At 37.8% G+C, this 25442-nt stretch overlaps 1 protein-coding gene across 1 annotated transcript in view; it reads right to left on the bottom strand.

Moving 5' to 3' along the window:
- Positions 1-25442, bottom strand: part of ANO2 (anoctamin 2) — a 193153-nt gene that overhangs the window by 117771 nt on the left and 49940 nt on the right. The window contains exons 8-11 of the mRNA XM_064517556.1: positions 24648-24703; positions 24351-24392; positions 18846-18910; positions 1361-1495 (exon numbers count right to left, since the gene is read on the bottom strand). Of these exons, the coding sequence (XP_064373626.1) occupies positions 1361-1495; positions 18846-18910; positions 24351-24392; positions 24648-24703 (298 nt within the window). The remainder of the gene's footprint in view (positions 1-1360; positions 1496-18845; positions 18911-24350; positions 24393-24647; positions 24704-25442) is intronic.

The raw sequence follows: 25442 nt of genomic DNA, 5'->3' as shown, positions 1-25442 counted from the left end.
CTATCATTATCTCCTGAACAAGCCAAACCTCACTTGATACTGCTGAGTATACCTTCAGTATTGTCATAATGTCCGTATGGTGAAGACGTTCATACCTACACAGTCTCACCCAGATCAACTGACCTGTGCAGAGTTCAAGTGCTGCTTGCCAGGATTGTCTCCTAAGCATAGACTTGCAACGTTGCTTCATTGATAGGTGGTATATTGTGACTGTGGTTGTTCCTACACTGAATATCATTAAATGATATTCTTTTTCTATGACTTCAAATGAAAAAGCGCCTTTCAAATGGTAGTATCAATATATCTTAATATTATATTGTTTGAATGGCATACAGCTATTTTCAGCTATTATATAGTTAATGTAATGCTCTCTTCTATTTCAAAAGGCAGCAGAGGGTGCTGCAGAGACATCTTTGCCATAAATCTCACTTCAGCTTAAATGTTAGCACAAGCTTTCCCACAGACAAGCACAGCCAATCATGATTCATTCAGAGCAGGCTAAGAAAACAAACTCTAACTCTGAGATGTTATCATTCATCATTGATCTGTCAGCAATAATGTCTTACTGCTGAGTGACCTGCTTTAAAATTTGCCAATTTATCTGAGAGAATACAGGAACTGCCATGACGAATGTGACTAGCAGTTCTGCTAGCCCAGTGTCCTGTCCCTACCTGAAGGCAGCTCCAGATGATACGAAGAAAGTGTCCTTTTTCACTGAGAGATAGACATTAATATTAGTGTGTCAGATTGACCTAAAGTTTTTGTTAAATATCCTCCTGATATTTTGTTAAATATCATCGTGAGGGGACACAGCACAAAAACTTTTTTTTTTTTTTATAATTGGCAAGAAGATGAATACCATGGATACCAAATACACTTAATCTGCTAAATATTGTTCATCCTGCTTGCACAAATAGCCTGATTTTACTCAGATGAACGAAGTATTCAAGAGGTACTTGACAGTGAATTTGCATTAACTTCAGTGAGTTCTGAACCAAGTTTGTCTTTCTGGATGAGTGTGGAGATGTGCACATTCATAGAAAGCAATTGAATGGTGTAAAAAAGAACACACAAGTAATCTTATTCATTGACTCAAACCTTTTGCAAAAATTCAGTAGATTTACTGAATGCTTTTGTTTCAGAAGCTGCAATACTGAACAGCCAAATAAACATGTCATTCAAATGTCTTACCTACTCAGTAAATGTGTATTTCAAATGTTTACAGAGTGCTTACAGGCATTAATCCTATATCAGTGTTTTCCAGACATTTTAGAAGCAATTATTCTCACTAAGGATTATGTCCAAAAAGCACAGTGTTATAATTTTCATATAACAAAATATTGATCACAGAGAAGCTTACCTAGGAATGTCACTCTCAATGGTTATACAACCATAAAGAAATACAATAACCCCAACTACTGAAGATGGAATGAGGAATTCTGTATATAAACCCAGCCATGCAAAATAAAGTCCTATTTTTTCTCCGAAATACTTTCTGAAAAAGAAGAAAAAAAGACATCTATCAGGAGTGTCATTTTCAAACATATTTTATGGCTTCTTAACAATCCCTGCAAATAAAAATAGTAATTGTCAAAAACCTGGATGACAGCCTTGAATATCTTGAAGTCCATACCACCCAATGAAGGGATCGAGTAGGACAGGTTGAGACTTTCTAATCTGAGATGTTAAAGACAGCCCTACATCATTACTTTATGATATATACTCAAGATTTTCTCTGGCAAGATTACAACTTTTACATCTTTAATGAAATATCCCTCACAGATTTCCACCAAAAGGAACAGGAGTTTGCCCGATTTTTTTAGCAGAAAATGGATTCCGTGCTTTAAGAAACTACTTAAATAAGCCATCATTCTGTTTCTCTGTAGTCCTCCTAGATTCAATGAAAAGCATAGAAATGAGATCTCTGAATGAGATCTGTGTGAACATTCTGACTACACTCTCTAATGTCTTTACAGACTAATAATGTTGAATTTCTGTTAGAGCAGGAAGGTTTACTGGCATACTTTGCACTAGCTTTTCAGAAGGAATAAATATTTTTGACAAATTAACAGGGTCTGTATAGAAGTTTGCAAAAGCAGCTTCTACTCTGAGGAACAGTTCATTGTACATGTTGATAAATATGTGTTAGTGCTCAGCCCAACATCTTCATGGATCACACTGCAAGAAGTAAACTAAACATAGATGACACTCACTGACCATTCCAAAGCACTGTTGGGAGTGATTATAAATGTTGCAGAACACCAAAAGCTTCAGAGCGCTCAATAACTCACAAAAAAAAAATCATTAAAATGAAATTAAATTTGGATAAAAAGCAACACAGTGAGAAATGTCTCACAAGCCAAAGAATGAGATGGAAGATGCTGGACAGAAAGCAGAAGGACAGAGAGGACTTCAGGAATGACACTGCTGTCATTCCAGGGCTGTAGCTAGGAGAACTAATATAAAAGTGAGGGGAAAATCAGGATTCTTCTGCGAAAGAAGTACATCTCCTATACCTTCCATTTTCAAGGTGGTCAATGGCAACAGACTGTGTGAAGTATCAAACAAGACAAGTGGATCCCTGGCACAATGACTCAGATGACATTAATTTAATTAGGTAGGCTATTTGCTCTTATTTCAGTAACAACTTCCATAAGTCAGAACAGAAATACTATTTGCAGTAACTAGTCTTTAAACAGCATATATCGGTTTAGTAACTTTACAGACATTCACATTACAGCATAGTTTGTATGTTTCTGGGGACAAAGGATTACTGCATTTGTACAGAATATAAGGAAATGTGATACAATACAGTTTACAAGATGATAAATTAAAATATTTCTTCTGCAAATATAATTCTGACACTGTGGGACTATTCAATAACCTGGCACATGCATTCCAGAGATAATTTTGCTTTATTTTCACATTTATTGTTCTTTGAATATGGTCCCATGTATGAAGTGAGCGAGGAAGTATTTGATTAAAAAATAGAAATAATGTGATGGCCTATAGCTTTGCTTCAAGCCTCCCGTATTAGTCAGCATATGGCAACAATGTCTTAGGAGCAGCCCAGGCCACAGGGAGATTCAGTTCACTCTCGGGTTTCTTCCTATTTGGGAAGGGACATACCTTGCATTTGCCAGCAAAGCAAACATCACTGAACACATCCTAACAGCATCAATCCTTCTCAGTCCTGCCTTATTTGTAGAGATGGGCACCATGTATAGCTAATACAGAGCTCCCAAGAGGCCAAAGCAGGCACGAAAAATAGTCCCCAATCTGAGCTGTGCTAAACTGTCTATTGTTTTGATAAAGGGCCATGAAGTAACACAGAAAGTGTTCAGAGACAAGCAGCAAGAAGGAGTATATGGGTCATGAGGCTTTCTATAGAATTATTAAACCTTCCAGTGATAAACGTGATCTGTAACCTATAAAGTAAATGGTTGCTATTTGCAACCATGCCAAGAGAAAGTGAGAAGATCTCAACAATGTTCTGGCAGTGTGGGGAAAAGCATTTGCCAAGAAGAGAACTACACAGTGTTCTGTGACTTAGCTGTTTCGAAAAAGAAAAATAATTAAGACTGCTGTGCCCAAGCCCAGTCCACCTATATGCCAGAAACTGAAATAATCTAAAGAGAAGCAATGACAGTGCTTGAAAGCATGTTTATAAATTTAAATCTGAGTTTATCAAGCTAGCAAAATATGGGGCAAAAACATGCTCTTTCCTTTCCTGACATGTACAGAGACCTGATCTCCTGTTTCTCTGAATGGCAGTCAAGCCTGTGCAAACATCTGTAATGTACTACAAGAGACTCAATCTACTGTACCATCTACTACCATCTACCATCTACTGTAGCCACATCTGGACTTAGTGATTTTTAACTCAGACCTCAAGAACACCATGGGACTGATTTCTTCCTGCTCCCCTAAGAATCTCATGAGAGAGGCATACAGGCATAGTTTTACAAGGTCTGAAGGCATTTAACTCCTAGTCAGGTCAATAGCTTCACAGTAGCACATTTCAAGGCTATTTCTTTTTGAAAGCAGGATGCTAAGTTTCTACAAATCAGAATACTAGCCTGTCTGTACTCATGCACTAACCTGAAAAATCAGAATGATGGTAGTGAATGAAGAGAAGAAATACTTTCTTCAAAGAGAGAGTAAGATATGTGTTGCAAAAAGGAAAGTTTACAAATTTTTGTATATAAACACCAAGAATTTGGCATCTTCTCTCATTTACACTGGGGTAAAACTAGTCTTATTTTATTACAGTCAAGGAATTACTCAAGATTTATGTTGGTGTGGAGAAAGAGGAGTCAAGACCTCAGTTTTGCCCTACCTATCTAGCTAACTCACATACAATTCACATATATCCAGACAAAGCTAAGGATTAATCCTTTCCACAGTATGTTGATGGCCTGCTTATTGAGGAGTGCCAGAAAAAGAGTACTCCCTCTGCATTGCATGAGCTTGATTTCCACATTAGTCATATTCTAAAGTACAGAAGTGTCCCTCTTATAAAACACCTCTGCATTGATAACAGCAGTTCTCATCCAAAGCAAGAGACAAATGACTGATAATCAATGTGTGCTGCTCCCATCAGAAGCAGCAGTCACACAGTGTTCTGTGTGTTGTTACAGTCCATGGTGAGACTTTGTGACTTTCACTTTGAACAATGTTTTGAATGTTTGTTAAATGGCCACCTACCAAGCACTGATTTCTCTTGAGTGAGAGTCATGTCCCTAAGGAAGGATTGGGCCATAAACACATGATCCTGAGACACACAAATCATCCATATCTTCTTCAGAAGCTGAAGAGAAGCTGCAGATTTTCAGAGCTTTCCAGGATCAAGCAACCAACCAGAAACAGCAGGGAAAAGAAAGGAGGGGAAAGGAGGGGAAAGGAGGGGAGGGCAGGGCAGGGCAGGGCAGGGGCGGGGAGGGCAGGGGAGAGGAGAGGAGAGGAGAGGAGGGGAGGGGAGGGGAGGGGAGGGGCCAGGGTATTCCCTCTCACGGCAGAGTTAGAATAAGAAGTATGAGAAGGCTGCAGTCAAAATGTTTACTGAATTCCCTTTGCTTCACCCATATAATATTTGAATCAGACGTCTGCAGTGCTCTTCTATCTGTCTGGTTGCCAAACCAACATCAAAAAGAATAACTGTTAATTAAACTATAGAGTTTATTTATATATAAACTATAATAAGTTTAAAAGAGAGCATGCACATTGGTTACAGTGCTTCCAAGCCAAGTTGTGCAATTTATAAATAGACTAGGGGGGGAAGACAGAATAGAAAAAAACTTTAGTTTTTTAACTCTACAAAAACAAGTGTGGGCTACCTGGAATGTGAATAAAGCACTACGATACATGACACATGCTGGAAAGAACTCTAGAGTGTTTCAGGAGCAAAGTTTAAAAGTCAGGGAAAAGATACTGTGGACACTGAGTCACCTAACTGGGACAACTGTTCAAAATTCTTCAAAACGCTTCAGTTGTTTAGTTCCCATACCCCATTCTGGTCCAGCTGCTGTTTCATGTTTATCACAGTACATTCTCCCCCCTCCATGAGTTAATACTTTCTATGAAAAAACACACTGCTTTACAACTACTTATTTGGGAAGCAGATGGTCAAACGAGTCATATATACCACTTATGCCTTTAAAATAACCCTATTCTCACAGACTGTAGACAAAATTCTAGTGTGTCTACCCCCGGGAGAAAGGACAAACACTTCTCACAAAGTATAATTTCATGTTAAAACATTTCTGTTATCAGAGCTAGTTTAAAAGACTTCTTCCCTTCTCTACCCAATCTACTCATTTCCTCTCTGAACCACAGTTTACCTTCTGAGTTGTGTTGATCAAATGTAAAGCAGACCAGATCCCAGTCAAAAAATAGGAACAAAAACCCCAAAGACCACATCCAGCACTTTGCCAAGCCAGTTCATAGTGTATGAACAGCTGTGACAGATCAGTGGAGCAAATGGCAACCTGAGGTACAGGGTCAGGAACATAAGGAATACCTTCAGTGTGCTTTATTACCAGAAAAAAAATCTGTCATTAAACTGGAGGTAGTACAATGACTACCCTTACAATCATAGAACTAATTTCTAGTACGCTGTAAGCTCAGAACACAAGAGATTTTTTTTATTATTACTAAGATAATAGTTCTCAGCACTGATGTTTCCATCTCAAAACTGTAGCCTTGTTTGACAAACACTGCTGAAGCACAGAGAAAATTTGATAACATTCATACTCCCAGTCATTAAAATGGAGCCAGGAACAGGTCATGACATCTCTGCATACTGCACCATTTCACTCACAGAGTCACATAACAGTTGATGTTAAAGGGACCTCTGGAGACAATCTAATCCAAGTCCCTTGCTCAAAGTAGGGTCAGCTAGAGCAGGATGCCCAGGACCATGCCCAGTCAGCTTTTGCGTATCTCTGAGGGTGGAGACTCCACAACCTCTCTGGACAACCTGTTCCAGTGCTCAACCACCCTCACAGTAAAGTGCTTTTTTGTGTGTTCAAAAGGAACTGCCTGTGTTTCTATTCATGCTCTTTGCCTCTTGTCTTGGCACTGGGCACCACAGAGAAAACTCTGGCTTCATTTGCTTTACATCCTCCCACCAAGTATTTGTAAACATTGAGAAGATGTCTCCTGAGCCTTCTCTCTTCACCAGCCTAAACAGTCCCAGCTCTCTCAGCATCTCCTTGTATGAAAGAAGCTCCAGTCTCTTAAACATCTTTGTAGCTCTTCCCTGGACCCACTCCAGTAAATCCATGTCTCTCTTGTGTTGGGGAGCCCAGAACTGGACACAGCACTCCAGACGTGGTCTTCCCAGGGCTGAGCAGAGGGGGAGGATCACCTCCCTTGACCTGCTAGCAGTGCTCTTCCTAATGTAGCGTAGGAGACCATTGGCCTTCTTGGCCACAAAGGCACATTGCTGGCTCATGGTCAACTTGTTGTCCACCAGGACTCCCAGGTCCTTCTCTGCGGATCTGCTTTCCAGCAGGTCAGCCCCCAACCTGTTCTGGTGCATGGGGTTTTTCCTCCCTAGGTGAAGGACTTGACACTTCCCTTTGTTGAACTTCATGAGGTTCCTCTCTGCCCATCTCTCCAGCCTGCTGAGGTCTTACTGAGTAGTAGTACAGGCCTCTGGTGTATTAGCCACTTCTCCCAGTTTTGGCAGCAAATTTGCTGAAGGTGCACTCTGTCCCTTCCTCCAGGTCATTGATGAATAAGTTGAATGCCATTGGACCCAGTATCAGACCTGGAGGACACCAGTAGTGACTGGCCTCTGGCTGGACTTTGTGCCACAGGTCATAACCCCTTGAGCCAAACAGTTCAGGCAGTTTTCAGTCCACCTCACTGTGCACTTATCTAGCCTATACTTCATCAGCTTGTCTATGAGGGTGTTATGGGAGACAGTGTCAAAAGCCTTACTAAAGCCAAGATAAATAGCAGCCACTACTTTCCCCTCACCCACCAAGCCAGTCATCTCATCATAGAAATTTTTCAGGTTGGTTAAGCATGATTTTCCCTTTGTAAATCTCTGCTGACTACTCCCAATCATCTTCTTGTCCTTCAAGCATCTGGAAATGGTCTCCAGAATTAGCTGCTCTATCACCTTCCCAGAGACCAAGGTGGGGCTGACCATCCTGTAGTTCCTGAAGTCCTCTTTGCCGTCTTGAAGACAGAAGTGACATGTGCTTTGCTCCAGTCTTCAGGAACCTTCTCTAATTGTCATGATCTTTCAAAGATAATCAAGAGTGGCCTCACAGTAACAGTGGTCCCTCCACCACCTGTAGGTGCTTGCCATCAGAGCCCATGGACTCATGTATATCCAGTTTGTTTAAGTGTTCCCTAACCTGATCCTCCTCCTCCAAGGGTAAGTCTTCCTTGCTCTAAACTTCCCTCTGGTCTCAGGGACCTGGGATTCCTGAAGGCCAGTCTGACCTGTAAAGACTAAGGCAAAGAAGGCATTCAGAACCTCTGCCTTTTCTAGGTCCCTTGACACCAGGGTCCCTGCCCCATTCAGCAGAGGGCCCACATTTTCACTAGCCTTCCTTTTGCTGTATTTGTAGAAGCCTTTCTCACTGCCCTACATGCCCCTCTCTAGATTCAGCTCCAGATGGGCTTTGGCTTTCCTAACCTCATCCCTACATGTGCAGACAGTGTCTCTATGTTCCTATGCCTGTATCATCAGATTCTTCTGGATTTGTCTTCTTTTTTCTGCTTGGAAATTTTCTCAAGGCAGGATTCAAAGATTTATTGCAACCACCTGGGACACCTGGGTGGAATTACTGCTCAGCAGCAACACTGTTGCTGTTGTGCATCCCGAGATGTGCCTGACGGTATATATACACTTATTTTTGTCCAGACACACCCAGGCAGAAATGTATCAGTGCTAAATCCAGAAATATAGGGATCGTACCAAACAGAGCAAGGTGAAAGCCAGGAAAGGCTCCTGGAAGAAAACAACCCCCCTTGAAACAATAGCCAAGAGACTAAGAAACCTTTTTTATTAAATTTTTTAGAGGAGGGGGAAAAAACCCAACAACTACAGAACCTCAGCCAGATTACAAGGCAGTTGTGTCTGAGGCAGGAAAGAAAAAAATCCATTAGAAAGGCCAACTGGTTTTGCAAACAGAAAATAGAGAAAGGAGCCTCTGTCTGTGGGAAGAGTGCATGGTGGTCCCTAAACCAGAAACAAGGCTGTCCAGTAGAGAGTGAATATCAGGATGTTTGTGAAAATAGTTGATAAACCAGTGAAAGAGCCCTAAACCAAACCCCAAATGATGAAAGCCACCTCTAATATTTATCTCTGTGCCCATGTCATCAAATACCCCTCATTCACTTTTGGAAGCACCAGGTTGGTAAGATATGGAAAAAAGTTCAGAGCCTGAAAGTAGAACTGAGCAGGATGCCACAAAAGTCATATAATGAAGCCCCTTCACTTAAGGTTCTTGTTTTAAATCTTATTTAATGAATTAACAAAAACAAAGGTTTACAGTATAATTTAAAATAGCAAAAGATCAATCCTAAACCTCTAAAGAAATAAAACCAAGACAAGCCTCTCAGCTTCAAAGATTAGATTCCCAAGCCTCATTGCACCCATGCTTGAAGCTGTCAGAATACAACTGAGTATAATATAAACAATATAAACTAAAAAAAAAAAAACCAAAAAAATGGTTACTGACTGTAATACAAAGAACAATAGCAACACAGTAAAGTAGACATAAAAATGTTGTGACTGAGACAGAAATGAAGTCTTACCTACTGATTATGTAAACAAGCAACACGCTAGTTGGTCAGAAACACTGCAACTGAGTTCTCCCCTCTGGCATAAGAGGATACAAAGCTTCATTACTTCCTCAGAGCACTCCAGGATTTGTGCATTACTTGGGTATTCAGCTCACCATGGTTAAGGAGACCTTTTACTGGAGAGCTAGACATGACGGGAATGTGATTCGCAGTGACACAAAGATAATAGTGATACTTATACACCGCATTTCCAGTGCGGTAGTAGCATTCCTTAACTTTCTGCATAGTTTGAAAGGATTAAGAGCCATATTACATTATTTTGTTGATGTGTGGGTTTGCCTGTCAGGTTCTTTGCTTACAGAAACTCCATGTGTCTCTGAGAGTAGGCAGTAACCACAGCATCCCTTACTAAAAACGAAGGCATTTTTAGCAGGAGTAGTAATGCAATGTTTATCTTATTTAGCTCTGGGAACTCACGCAGAAGACAACACATGAACACTCAATGTATCTCTTGATACTTCAGCATTCAACAAAAGTTACTCGCTCTCCACACCTAGCAAATCCAAAATCTACAACAGGCACCCTGGCAATATATCTGCAAGTCTGTGTCAGTAAAGGTTGCCTATGGGGAAGACAGTAGAGTTTCACTACAGAAATATTTTCAGTCCACCAAGTGAAGCTCTGTGTATGGAATAAAAAAGTAATTCATTTATGCACATTACATTTTCTCTCATAATCAACTCTACAAATAATCGGTAATCAATTTAATATGTTAGATTGAATCAGCATTTCCTGCAGACTGGCATAAGCATTATCTAATCTTTTTCTTCCTGTTTTTTAACACTCATTCTTACTTTCTTTTCTAGCTTTTCTTCTATCTTGCAAATGACAGATTGGTTGAAGCTTTTACTGTGAACTAGTGTGAGGTGACTGATATTGTATCACTTTCCTAATCTCCTGTACTCCTCAAAGATAATTTGTACCATTTTCTACAATATCCAGGTTATCAGAGCTGCACAAAAGCTCCGGCACAGACTTCTTTTCATAACTAACCTTTTTTTTTTTTAATTACTACTTTGAATTTTTCATAATATTTCTTGAAAGCTTGTTTGGTCTTCAAAGTCATATAGGTAAGCCTCACCACAGCTTCTGAGTTCATTTCATGTATTTGCATTAGATGGCACCATAAGCATTACTATTGTCAGAAAGACACCATCTAGTGGCAAATACACAGATGTATAATTTCCCATAAAAGAGAATTATAGTAAATTCTTTGTTAGTCACAGCATTATTGCACATCTTGAGATAGCACTTCTTAAGCCTTGCCTCTTGCAGTTTTGAAATAATAAGAGAGTCATGAAACTTTCTTTTTTAATTAAAATTTAAACTCAAGACTTCTGAGACTGTGACATAACAGGACATGGATGGGTCAAACGAACACATGGTTTGCAAACAAAACAAATTCAAGTGCATACTGTAAGTATAATTAAATACATGCAACAATTTCCAGTTCCTTATTTTTGAGCACTTCAATTGCAACTATTCCATTGAGATGCTAATAGACAACAGCAGTAGTCACTTGCTCAAAAATTGCATTAAAAATGTTCATTTTTCTGCTGTCTGTGCTGATTGTGGAAGCTCAGGGAGTTCCCATGCCAGACTCCTCCTTTATGAGAGTGTTTTCTGGGGATAAGTGATACATGGTGCCCAGTACTTAATCTCTTGTCATTTTGGTTTTGTTCACTGTTGCAGACAGGGAACGGGATCAGACAGAGCTATGGTCTGACTTAGTGTGACTTTTTTACAGAGAGAGTAAAGTGCTGCCTACAAAATATCCTCATGCCAGGGCATACCTTTAAACCAGATGACAGGGGTTTCTCTTAACCACTGGTCAGGGCTCAAGAAGTCAGGAAAGGATCTCCACTCATCCAGCATCCCCTGGCCAGAACTTCCCACTGGAAGTAAGGGGTCAAGTGCAGTTTTACGAGAAAGGTAAGCAAAACTGCAGCTACCCTCATTAATATTGTCTGATACTCCAGACCACATGCTGTCACAATAACAGCCACCCAACTGCAGCAGCTGTTTTCTATCTTTCCCCTGTTGCCCCCAATTCACAACTATATACATCTTTAGATGCCCACAAATATTCTTGGAAAGAACACAGGACTTGCTCTTTTGTTTCCAAATGTGGTGCCCCACCTCTGGCTTTTCCTTCTCCATTTTAAAAGAACAGGCTTTCAGTTCCCATTGAAGTACACTGGTGTGAACTCTGAAAATACCTATTGAACTGGGACCTATCACCCAAGGCCATTAAGAAATATAAATTAATCTGAAGTTTAAACATCGTATAGGCACTAAGCTCCTTAACCAGATAGAGTTGTGCACACAAAAAAGCCCAGCTCTAGCTGCCTACAAAACTGCACAGTCCAAGTGGCCCGGACAAGGAAGCTAGACAGCAACTACTAAGACTTCAGAGCCTCAGCTTTGCTAAGTCCTGATGTAGATGTGCAAGTCTCTTGCTGGATCTAGTTTTTGAAAATCCCACCAAAGGAATGAGGATTCTTGACAGTAATATGGATCTTAGTGCTCAGGCAGTGTCCTGCAGCCTAGGAATGATGTTTATCAGAAAGCAGGGACTGGTTTTCCTCACCATTGCAATACAAGCCTACTGGTTTAAAATTCCCTCTCTCATACAAGCACCAATAAATAAGACCAAGTTCTGCTTGCCAAAACAGAGAGAGAATCACTTCCTACAGGACTGGTGAAGATTCTAAGTAAATTAAACCACTCTGGTCACAGGCCTGCACCCAGCAGAATAATTCATTACCAGTTCTTCAGTGAATTGTGTACCCTGTGCAGAAATCCTTTGCTTTGCAAAGGACACAGGCTGGAGTACTCTTGTGAGCCCTGCATCAAGAAGTACCAGGTGGTGGGGAAACTCCCTACAATTGCAGATGAGAAGCTCTGTCCTAGTGCTTTCATTCATCTAACACATAGTCCCTTTAATGGAGTCATATGATACATGCATTTACTTACGCAAGTCTGTGCATGAGTAAACTGTGGTCATGAGGGGCAACGAGATCACACAGACTCCAGAAAGAGAAAAAAATTCATAATGTCAGAGAAAAGTGTTCCTTTCTCAACAGCCAAGCTTCTACTACAGGGTCCCACCTGCTTCTGGCTCCTTCCAGGAAGAACTCTGCTGTAAAAGGTGGCACAAAGGACACCATCAAGCCTGAGTGGACACTGGCATAGCACTACCCACTGTACCTAATTCTTTAAAAAAGATGAACTGCTAAGCTACTTTAGGTGAACATACCCCATGGTGGGAATGAATCTTCATTGCAGAGTTCCTTGGAACCATAAAAATGTGCTTGGACTCAAAATGCAAGAGGGATATAATGAAAAGATGTGCTCAGATTATTGCTTCGGGCACGTTCTCAGCAGAGGTTTGGAAGGGAGCTAGATGAACTACTGCCAGAGTTACTGGTAGGGCTCACGGGCATTTTTCTACTTATTGCTATATATGTTCAATCACTACACTTTCCCAAGCTTAAGACTGTGTTCTTTTTTTTTTCCTAATGAAGAATTCTTTGCATATAGCCTCAGTATCTTTGTGAATGCTGAAGATGTGCCTGCTACAGACGCTCAGGAAGAATTGCATAGTGTTCCCAGATTTCTGCATGGGAACAGAGTCATGTAGTTATATATCACAACAGGCTGTTTTTTACTGTCATTATGCACTTGGCTAAAGGGGAGCCTGTCCAGGATCCTATGTATCAGGGCATTCTCATAAGAATGCCAGAGTAATTCACTAGAGTAGCGGGGAAAGCATGACACCAAACACACTAAAAACTTTTGGGGGCTAAAGCCCCAAAAGAAAGCAAGCTCCCTCCTCCCTCAAAGAGAAAGAAAACCCCCAAAATTAAAAGGCACCCTACCGACATGTGGTGAAGAAGTAATAAAAGAAAAGAATCAGTGGGTAAACATGGAACATGCTTATTCTCCATTTGAAAGGCATTTTCTTAAATGGGTCAAATTGTCAGGTAGAGAAAAGCTAATTGCAATACTGCATGGGACCCCTACTCATTTAACTTAATAAATAAAAGATTTGATATTTGGTTAGGTTATTTCCCAGTAATAACAGAGGATTGACAGGGAAGCAGAGGAATGAAGACATGTAGAAGAATCTGCACTTTGAGGATCAATAACTGCAAAGTTAATGTAAGCAGTTATTGAACAACCATTGATTGTACCTCTGGAATTAGAAAAAGGCACCAGAGACCTCTATTTTTAAGTTCCAGCCAGCATGTGGAGACAAATGTTCTCCACATACGTGCAGAGATGAAATATGTTTACAAACAGCTGTGGTGAAAGTAGCAGTGACTTGCTAATGTATTGACCAGGCCAGATGGCCCCAATGGAGAGGAATGTTCTATGAGACAGTAATCTGAACTAAACTTTTGCTAAGGAAGAAATACTTATTCCTAAGACAAGGGGAACACCATCTCTGCAGAACTCCTCTTTTCTTATTTTAACACTACTATAAAACTACCCTACCCTAGGTAGGGCAAGAAGTGTACTATTTTTGAAGGGGGTGAAGATTGATGAAAGAAGAAAAAAGGAAAACTTAAGAACACTTAAGTTCCTGACTACTTATATTGAACAATGCACTACACAGGCCCCAAAATACTGAAAGTAAACACAATAATATCTGGAGCCTAGTCAACCAAACAGCAGAACATCATTGCTCTGCCATTACTTTCAAAGCGGACAGACAAGAGAAAGCTACAGGCTACTGTGGTTTAAGAAAACAGCACTAAAATGAAACAACAGAGGGAAAAATATGACTCTTCTGTTAAGAGCAAGTTCAAAATGGACACACTGCAATGAAGTGCCAGAATTCATTACACATGATGTTGAAACAATTTTCCATACAAAATAAAACACAGTTAAAAATAGGAAGGAAGAAATATATTAGACAGACAGTTTGAGTACCAGAAGCTCCCAAGTTTTGATTTACATGCTGTATACTATAAATAATATTTTGGCTAATACCCTTTTCCACTTACTACTGCAGAAAGAGTTATTGTATACATAATCTTGATCTTTACAGTGTCTGTGTCTTCCCACCTTTAAGCTTTACAGTAAGATAGGTGTATACAGATACTTGTAGCTTTGAAAGTAATCATGCTACAGATAATGTGGGATGTTAGATATTAAGAAATTTGATGAAGGCATATCCATAAGAAATAGAATGAAAACTTGAAAAATGCGACATGTTGGAAGCAGCTGTTGAGTTGGGACCTTTCAGCACCAACATTAAAGTAAGCTCCACCACAAATTAAAAAAAAAAAAAAGAAAAGAAAAAAAAGCTAGGTCTGTTTGACATACTTAGAAATACTTAGGATAAGGTAATTTTACATTAATATCAAGATAACAAAAGGGGAGCTCATCACTAAGATGATGGTCCCCTCCTGAACCTCAGTTCATGCACAGGTTCCCATCCACAGGTGCTTCAGGATGTCCATTAAGCAGATAACTTGCCAGTTTTCCAGGAATTAAGTAAGACAAATCTCAAAGGCTAACCACCTCTTCTGATATCAGCAACCTTAGCATAGTCACTTAGTCTGTCATTCAGAGCTCCTAAGTGATATATTACATTCATACAGTTATATAATTCTTTATAAATTCTATTTCACTCCTTTTACTTGTTGTATGTTTTCTTTATTTGCTATAACTCATCAAAAGTGCACAGCTAAAAGACAAGAGATAGTGGTTGCAAGCTGCAGCAATGAAAATTTGGACAGGACAGAAGGAAAAAATTCTTCCCCCGGGAGTGGTGCAGCACTGGAGCAGCTGCCCAGAGAGGCTGTGGGATCTCCATCCCCAGAGATTTTCAAACTTGACTCAACAAGGCTCTGAGCAACCTGATCTAGCTTTCAAGCTAGCCCTGCTTTGAGTGGTGGTTAGATATAGAGACCTTCAGAGGACCATTCCAACATATTTATTCTATAATCACATAGTTAATATTTTGATTAACGTACCATTAAATTAATTTTAGAAGTTCATAGAAGCCTTTTTTTTCTCTCTAGGTACTTTCTTAGAACTCTTGGGGTTTTCTCTCTAGGTACTTTCTTAGAACTCTTAGGGAGTGTCCTTCCTGCCTAGGGAACAGAAATATTGCCCCTAAGAAACAGAAGAATTCATTGACTAAAAATGTTGGTAAAAATTGGGTTTGACCTCATTTTATTTAAGGGAAGAGCATCATCAAAATAGAAAAAAAAATTGGTGAACTACAAGTATATTGTTTACAGCATCTTTTAAACTGCATTACAAAGAGTAAGAGGAACTAATGTTGGTAAGACCATTCCTACAAGAAGGCTACACTACAGAAACTCCTCTCCATTAGAAATCAAAACTTAATTTAGAACCAGAAAAATAGGCAAACCACTGGAACTCTAGGCCTCTTGGAACTGCACCTTTCATTCTGTACTTGTTAATGTATTACTCACTTCTTCCAAGTATAAGGGTGACTGAAACAAGAGGTAAACCTCTTTCAGTTCTTTTAGCTTCAGACATCTATTAGCAAATAATTCATAATTTCTCTCTCAAAAATGCAAATCATCCTCTTCATCTGAGTTAAAAATAGACATATATGAAACACAATGTTTGAATTCAGAAGGCTACATTTAGACGTTCACATTGACTATTTTGTCATATAGCTCAATGCAATTAAGAGAGAAAAGCTGCCTAAGCAGACTTTGTTTTCAACAATGTTATTTAATGTCTGGATGTGCACTCAGAGACTATGTGTTATTCACATTTTACAAATCAACCTTTGATTCATCTGCATTGTACTTTCCCTTAAAGTTTTAACTGAACTAGGTTTGCTGCAGAAAAGAAATATGTAACATCTACTCAGTTCTCATTTGGTAAAAGTCTCCCCACTCACCATTGCACTTCCTAATTTACCATACAAACAAGCTTTTCCCTGCATCCCGAAGAGGTGCACAAAGCCAGAGCAGAAGACTTTTGCTGATTAAGATGCAGAAGTGAATGGAACTGTCAGCCATTATTTCAGAGTCCTGCTTTTTGGGTCTGCTTTATTTTTTTTTTTAAAGAACATGAAATATTCTACATTAAATCTGTTCAATGACCAATCAGGCAATTAGCACTCCCTCAGGATATCTGACCTCAGAAGACACCTCAAAGATTCCCAGTCTGTGCCAAGGGTGAGCAGAGCAAATATGCAGTTCCTAGCTTTGGTGCACAATCAGGTGGAAAACAGTAACAACTGTATGGCCAGAAGCAAGGAACTGAGGCACAGGAAATGATTTATAATAACCCTACAGGGCCATGTCTAGTTTTCCAGCATAAGCATCTCAGATTGAAGAACGCCTTTCAACTCACCTTCTTATTGAATAAAGGTGAAACAGGAATAGTTAAAATGACCTACACTATCGCAAATTTTGTTTAAAAAAAACCTAAAAAGTCTAATTTTGGGGTGTGAATATTCTTTAAGCAACATACTTCAACAGAGATGTTAATGGATTTGAAAAGATCATTCAGAACAGGCTTTGAAAATGAGACAAAATAAATGCCATTTCTGCCATCCATCAAAGCCCAGATATAAACCTGCTGCTATGTGTCACTTCCATAATGAGAAAAAAAGTTGAGTAATCTAACCAAGCTGAGAAAGAAAGATCACAATAAACTATCAAAAGCCTGGGTGAATATCGAATTTTTAGACATGCAGTAACAATAATCATCCATCAAAATTTACCAATCCAACTCCTGAAAAGACATATTATTGCTTCATTTCCACAAAGTGTTGCTGATGCTTGCCAAGGGAATAAGCATCCAAACTAAGAAAGCTGACTTCAAATCCCACCCCTCCCCCTCGACAGTACAGAGGCACAAAGACCTAATTCAATCACAGAAAGAAAAGGGTGGTAATTCTTTAGGTGTATGTACTCTAAAGCTCTAACGTTACCCAGAAAATAAAAAACACATTTGTTTTAGTGGTAACAGTTAACCTCATAGTCCAACAAAGTATAGAATATAAAAACAAGAAAAATCATCTCTAAGAACAGACAATCAGTTGCAAATGTCTGAACTTTTTTTCTCTTACAGAAGTTTAAACCACAGAATTTCTATGAAATTGTATCAATGTAGTCAAACATCATAATGGGGACAGAGAACAGCAAGATACAAATGACAACAGAGTGTAAGCAGATGTACCTCTATTTTTAATTTAGCCAAGCTGTCAGGTCTGGTAAAACTTGAGAATTCCTCTGGCCACTCCCTGTTGAACTTTTTAAACATTTGTAATATTTACTAAGGACGTACCAGCTGTTGTAATCTTGTTTTGAGTATACTTACCTGATACAGTATCCTGGCCTGGAATAACTGGTAGGCCAAAAGTATATAAATCCTAAACAAAAAAACTAAGGCCAAAAAAGGGGAAATCTCAAAGGCTTGAAGAGCTTCAATATGATTTGATGGTCTCACTACCATTTGCCAATCTGAAATATCTCCCTCACAATAAACAGTGTTTCTAATACAAGTTCAACAATTAAACCTTTGAAAAACTATATGTGGAGCGTTTTAAGTTTAACTTGAAATATAATATATTTTGGAAAGGTTACTGATTATCCATATTAATGACACTAAGCTACATCATCAAGATCCCTTTAACCATTCTAGGCAGCCCTTAAAAAAAAAAAAGTATCCATTCAATTCAACAGGACACTTTTTGCAGGTAATCCCTTAGTGGCAGGTTGCATAATAAAGCCTAGTCGGAGCTTCACTATTCAAAATAAACATGCTAACAAATATCGTCTGTCTTACATATACAAATTATCTAGGAACAGATTTGGGTGGTTGTTGGTTTTTTGTTTGTTAGTATCAGTTTATTTATTCCTAGGCAGACATCTTATGCAAGCATATTTCAAGTCAGTAGTCTTCATACACATTTCCTGTTGATTATTCAGTATTTACAGTATACAAGAGAAATTGTTTATTGTAGAGATATTGCAGAAATTCCTTAAAAAACTGCAATGTTTTTGTTTTGTCTTAATATAAATCCAACTTTTCTATGAAATGTCAGAAATATCAAAATTCAACAGATATCAAAATCGCTGTGCAAGCTGCTTGTTCAGATGAATAAAACTTGTATAAACAGGAAAAAAATAATCACATCAATTTCAAGACTGCCAAATACTTTCAGACTAAGCTATCATGAGAACACCAGCTTCTGATTATTTACCAGACTTTCAGTGATCATAAAATGAAATACATGCATTGAAAATCCTCTTTCTAAAAATGACTTTTTGAATCTGAAATATGACATTTTTCCAGGAACAAACACAATACAAAAATAAAGGTACATTGTTAATAGTTTAGTGCATCTTTCCTACAGGAAAACTATCATTAGAGTTACAGAAAAGCAGTGAGAAAATTTTTTTCCATGCTCTCAAAAGATTTCATCTGTTTAAGTAATTGAAAGGAGCTTTACTACTCTGCATCAGCTAAGAACCGAGTCCAAAAGTCTTTTACAAAAGTACATGTTTTACCTTATGAGGCCAATAGGCTGAAACTTGTAAAATACTCCATATCTTGCCCATTCTCGATACAGCAACTAAATAAAAAACAGAAAATTAACTTGAAACCACTGCTCCCATCTGTTGTACAAACATGTAAGAGTTAAAATATATGTTCTAAAAGAATTAGTTTTCCATACTTAAATATAAACTTAAAAGTACATTTTTTTGAACAGTTATGTAAAACTTCAGCCAAACAAGCAATGAAAGGATGCGGCACATATACCTTTTCCCTTCATCCTCACTACCCAATATACTAGACAGTGAGGTCAAATAGGAAGGCTCAAAAAGAAAACAAAATGATGGTGTAGTCTTATGGAGAACTTTGGAAAGATGATAGAAAAGATTCTATTTATAGTCAAATTCTTCTTTGAAACTCTTATCTCGGTTCACTTTACATTGTACCTGCAAACGCTTACCTAGGGTGTAATTCCAGACATTAAATAAATTACGAGTGTGGAATGGGTAAATTATTTTTTAAAACATACTAAGGTAAAAAGTGTGGCAAAACCAGTCTGCTCTCCTCCTCAATTCCTGAGACTACTACACCCAGTAGATTCCACATAAAAGCCCCTTCTTTCTCATCCTGCACGTGGAACAAGTTCACATGTTCACTGTGGGACTGTGAACTCAGCCACAGCTAGCAGGCAGCATAAAAGAAGGGTCAAATCCTGCAGAAATATCTTAAGGTGGGCAGAATCAAGACACCAGGAAACAGATAGTCAAAGATAAAAAAGATAATACACCACAGGTCCTGATATGTATCTACAATAGGAAATGGACTCAACTGCAATATCTTCCTCATTCCCAGTTATGTTGCTGTTCTGTGACACGACTTTTTTGAACTTAAAAAAAGGCCACAGAGTCCTTTGACAGAGTCCTTTACAGAAGGCTGTTAAGAAAACTGGTAGTTATGGTGTAAAAGAGATCACAGTGCCTTGAAAAAAAAGGCAGCATTTGGGTAGAAATCACTTACCAAATTAATAATGTAGCAAAAAGTTTAACGTGACAGCAGTACATTTTATAACTGTGTATCTAATTATTAATGATCTAGAAAAAACATTCAGCAACAAACAATGACACAGCTTTCCAGAAGTTAGTGAAGACCAAAGGAAGCTGAGAGGAAACTTCAGCAGGACCTATCCTAAGCTAGATGACTGTTCACTGTATTTTATCTTCGAAGGAAGATAAAAACTAGAGCAGTCCCAAGTAAACAGTAAGATTTTCTATGGAACCATCTGAATTGTTCGTATTCCCTTCACAGTTTTATGCTAACTGTGACCCTCATTGAGGCATTACTGTAGACATTACTGTAGACAGTCGAAGAAAACACATGTTCTTTAAAACGATCTTCTTGAAGTAGAGGGTGCATGAAAAATTAATAAATAAACATCCAGAATTGAAAATAAAATGTATCACACTTATGTATCACTAATAAACCTTTATAAATTTATAGCATGCCTTAAAAAACAGGTGTCAAGCCTTGTGCATCTATTTTCAAAAACATAAGTGGAGGAGGTCTAGCAAGAAAGAATAAAATATAAAAGAGGTATGGCCAGCTTCTTTAGAATGAGGCATTTAATTCCTTGAGCAACTGGAGTAGTGATGAAATTTTGTCTTGAGAACAACTTTCTGTGTGAAATATTATCTGTGTCCCAGGGGACAACCTCGGTTCACATAGAGTACATTCTGCAGAGAATTTAAATTAAGTTTTGTTTACATTTTTTTTCTTTTTGAATACAGAAACAAAGGTACTGTCCAAGGACACTTAAAATCAATAATCTTAAAACTATAAGAAGATACAGATTTTTGCCTAATGTGTAATACATGAAGTGCATCAGATTAGTTGCAGGCTAGATTGAAAATGCTTTAGGGCTATCTGTAAAACTGAAACTCTAAGGGTTTTTTTTTGTCAATAAATAATTTATTATACAATGGAAATATATAAATATACAATGGAATTATATAAATATACAAGAGCTGGAAACAATGTCAATAACATAAAGTACATATAGTTTTTTGCAATTAATTATCAGTAGTGCGTCTGTCAGTTGGTCCATTTTGACAACTAGCAGCTTGATATATATTGAGTTCCTACACCATCTTGTGGCGGTAAAAGCACAAAAACGATGAAATATTTTATCTATTGATGTAACTGAATTTATGTACCCATTTGCCTTCCTGAAATGTAGCATCAACTGCAAGTCTGGTCAGAGTTATCTTGCCTTTTTTTGAGGGTTTCCAACCATATTTTTCTAGTGTTTATAATGTCTCTCCTCCCACAGATGCTATGTGAAAGACCTACATAAATATCAAGGGAGCAGTTAAGATCTGGATCCTGCAAGCACGTGCCCACATAAGTATTACTGCTCCGATTATGGAAATTGGCTTGCACCCATTTAAGTGAATGGAGCGATGCCAGTGTACACTACTTAAAGATCTGGCTTAGAATAGTTTCTGTCCTTAGATTAGCGAGTAAACCCTACACTGCTGAAACAATTGGGAATTCAGCAGCGAGAATCGAGGAGTGTGGAGTCTCAGCTCAGAGAATATTACTCTCACAGAGCACAGTCTTGCAAAATGCTTTGCACTTGTGGAAAGAAATTCTGAGGTGGTGTTTGATTTTCTTTGGCTTCAAGAGGAGATGAAGAGGATTACCCCTGCTGCCATCCTCATATGTTCATAAGAATACTTGTGTTTCCTCATTCAAAATCACTCCTTGCTATTCCCCCACAGCATTACATCAAAATTGTTTTATTTCCATAAATAATCCTGCTAATAAGCACATTCACTGAAATACACAGAACAAGAAAGTTTAAAACTATTAAAAATATTAGAACTACTTAAAAGCTGCTTCGAATATATCTATAGAATTGATTTTAAAAGGACAGAAAGAAAAGAGAGACCTTCCTAAAATTTCAGCTAGTACAGGTCATAGAATTATATCAAACTATGGAATCACAAATTAGTTATTCTGATCACAAAAGCCATAACACCAAAGTTGAGTTTGTGGTGTGGATGTTTTCAGTTCATCTGTGTTGCACAGTAGTAAACCTCAGTTTCAACACGGCAGTTTTACAAGATTAAGCTTACCCTGGAATGTGCTTTCTTTCCAGATTTTTATTAAAATTAAAGGAATTCTAGGAGTAGTTTTGTAGTAGAGTTTATTGTATTTTATCAGCTTCACTTAAAAGCAGTACTTTCTGTAAATTTATAATAACACTTTCCAGTCTGCTTGTAATATCAAAGGGATGGTGTCGTAGTATATGACCCCAGTGTATTTCCCAGATAGTTAGCATTGCTAGCAATGAAGACTTACGCTGTCAATGGGCTAGAAGCTTAAAAAAGACCAAGTCAGTGTTTATCCTCATGGGAAGTTGTTACCGTGCTGCTGTGCTATACTTTTTTTAAAAAGTTTTTCTCTAAGCAGAGAGAGGGAGATTACTTTACTCTCATCAACAGTCTTAGGGAAACAGAATGTTTCACTGAATGCAGATTTCTAATTCCCATAGGACGTGTATTGTTTCACGGGGTATTTCCTCCAAGGAAATCCTGAAGAGGGTTAATAAGGATTAACCTTATATATTATGAGCTGGTACATAAACCTTCATTATTTGGGCTGCCTTATTGGCATAAGTATCCCAGTCAGGCTCAGTTCGTCAGACCTTGGGCTTACACAACAGACAATTGAAATGAAAGACGCATATAAGCTAAATTGGAGAAAATAAAAAAGAGCAGGGGAAAAAAATCTCAAAAATGTCCCCCTTCCCTTTAAATCTGATCAGAGGTTTTCAGGAAATTAAACACTGAGACTATTGGATTCAGATAGAAAACAGATGATGTTATGCATAGAAACACTACTGCAGATTCTATGGCTAGGCAGCAGAGACATATGTGAATAATCAATGGAGTATTTCTGGAAAGAACCTTTTATGTTTTTAATACTTAACACTTCATAACAGAACCTAATAGGCAGGATAAAAAGAAGGCAGCACAAAATACAGCCAGTAGGGTGAATATTTTTCCAGACGCTAGTACTCTTGCCCCCTTTCCCACATTACCCAGTTTTTCACCATTGACTAGTGTTCATTTAAATTTCTCCTCTCTGAATGTTGTGCTAGCCTTGTAAGTCAGTGAACTCTATAGCTGACTTTCAGAGTCCATGACCATAACACCATAATCGCTTGCCCAGAAAAAAATCTGCAAGTGCAGAGCAGACAATCTCTTTATAAACAAAAAGTTTATTAAATAATAGAGCTAAATATACAAGCTTCTGTCCAGTTTATTTCTTGGTTTTGTCTCTTTTGCTTACCAAGGTTCATATACCAAATTAAATCATATACAGTGCATGAAGATATCTAGTGCCTGAATGTTAATGCTATTTTAACACAAACTACAAAGGAGATTGTGTTTCTCAAATTTTTACTGACCCAGCATTGGAAAAATCAAATTTGCCTGTATGATCTATGAACTCAGGCTTCATTTCAAATGCAAAAATAATCATCACATGCAGCAATTACACTTGTGAGAACTATGCTGAGTGTTTTGGCAAATGAATGGCATTTTCTTATTTTTCCTTCATGCAACAGATGGCACTTAGCAACATGCAATACCACAGCATGAAAAACATTTATGAAATGGCTTACAAGTCAAGAAGCAAGAATATAGGCAATTTATTTTCTAATATATTAAATACTTCAGGCTTTAAAACATTCTTTTTTTCTTCATTCTACTCTTCTCTCCCTCCTCCTTTTTCTCCCTAAAATTTTCCCTCTTCATTTCCTATCCTATTGTTTGTATAGCAAAGAAAAAAAATGAATAAATGCTGAAGAACAATATGAAATGGAGCTTAATGGATTACTACAGTATTTAAGTGGTTTTGCTCATTTCTAATAGTGAGCATATTCATTAAAAACAATCAGAATGGATTTATTTTTTTCAACCTGTCAGGAAGAAAAAGAAGTTAAATAACTTATATGATTATTTATGAATAGTTACTATAATAAAACATAGTTGCATATTACATTCAGTAGTACATTTTCTTAAGTTACATACATTTTCTAAAAATCTATTTTCAATTTATTTGTAAAGAAAAAGTTTCTATCTAAAAAATGAAAAATATAAAAAGCTTCTAGCTTTTAAAAATACATCATTCTACATTATCTTACAACAAGAGAAATGGATAAACAATAAAAAGCTTTTCTCTATACATGAGGAGGGAAATCTGAAGAATTTCAAGACATAAGTATCAAAGTAAATTCACTGAATTACTGACAGACTTCATAAAAAGTCTTGAAACAAAAGTTGGTATGCAGAAGTACAGGAAAATAAATCAAGTAACATAACAAATATGATATGCATCTGTAAAAGCATTTACTCAGTTGAAAACTGGCTAATGCCTTCTGATAGCATTAAGCACATTATTTCACATTTTTCACATTAGACCTAGTATGAAATTAATTTTGCAATGTACTTTACCTTTCTTTCATTCATGTCATCATTTTGGCCTTCATATTCACCCTAGAAAATGAAAATGATTTAATTACTGATGTAAATACAGATAAAATTGAATAAAAGATTTCTCAGCTATTCCCACTTTGCTGATTTTACTTATTGGTTACTATCTGAAATGGATTTATGTATGATTTTTCATAGTAGAATCACACACCTAAAATGTTCAAATACACTTTCATTTTCACAGGCAATAAACATTAATGTCTATAAACTATTGAGTAATAATATCAGAGAACTAAATTTTTAACAGAGTATACATACATCATGAAGTGGGTATGCTGCATCATAAACATTGTTTGCTATTAATGAGCTAATACCTAAAGGGGAGGGAAAAAAAAAAAAAAAAAAAAAAGATTGTCAGCAGGTAAGCACCACTAAGCAGAAAAGGTTATTACACATTTCACTTGATTTCTTTACAGTAGGGACTGAGCTGTATTACTGAAGATATTCAAGATCATGCCAGGATGAGTATATACCAACCTAGAAGTGAACCTTAACTGCATAGGGAAAATATGTTTTCACAGAAAGGCTTAATATCGCCCCATTCCTACATAGTGCTTTTTCCTGAGTGAACTAATAGAGAACAAACATAGTTTTGACCACTTGCTCATACTGATAGATGACAGTTGCGTGACTGAGAAGAAAGCATCTGGGATGTCTTTCCTGCAGCTTGACAGTGATCCCAGAACCATGAGTTGCACTTAAGCACACAAGCAATCCAAAAGGCACTTTCAAAAAATTCTGTGATTGAACATATAGTAGAGAAAGATCAGCTTTACTTTGACTAATATTAGATGAAGACTAGTTTTCACTGAACCAAGTTCTCGTTTTTCTACACTTCCTCATATCAACACGTAAGGTCAACCTTCCAGGTTTAAAATAACCCTTCTTTGCTTGTGGAAAACAATTGATCACTTTGTGCTCTCCAACTTATCATTATGCTGGAAAGCTACATGCACCAGGACAAGAAGTGTTGAGTCCTAAAGACTGCAATCAGGAAGTCTGGTGGAAGATACAGGAAGATACTGTAACATGGCACTACCAGTGACCTCACAC

The sequence above is a fragment of the Dromaius novaehollandiae genome, chromosome 1, assembly GCF_036370855.1.
Source record: "Dromaius novaehollandiae isolate bDroNov1 chromosome 1, bDroNov1.hap1, whole genome shotgun sequence".
In the NCBI taxonomy this organism is placed as follows: domain Eukaryota; kingdom Metazoa; phylum Chordata; class Aves; order Casuariiformes; family Dromaiidae; genus Dromaius; species Dromaius novaehollandiae.
Note: the sequence above shows the minus strand (reverse complement) of the source record. Positions and strands in the feature narration are given on the sequence as shown.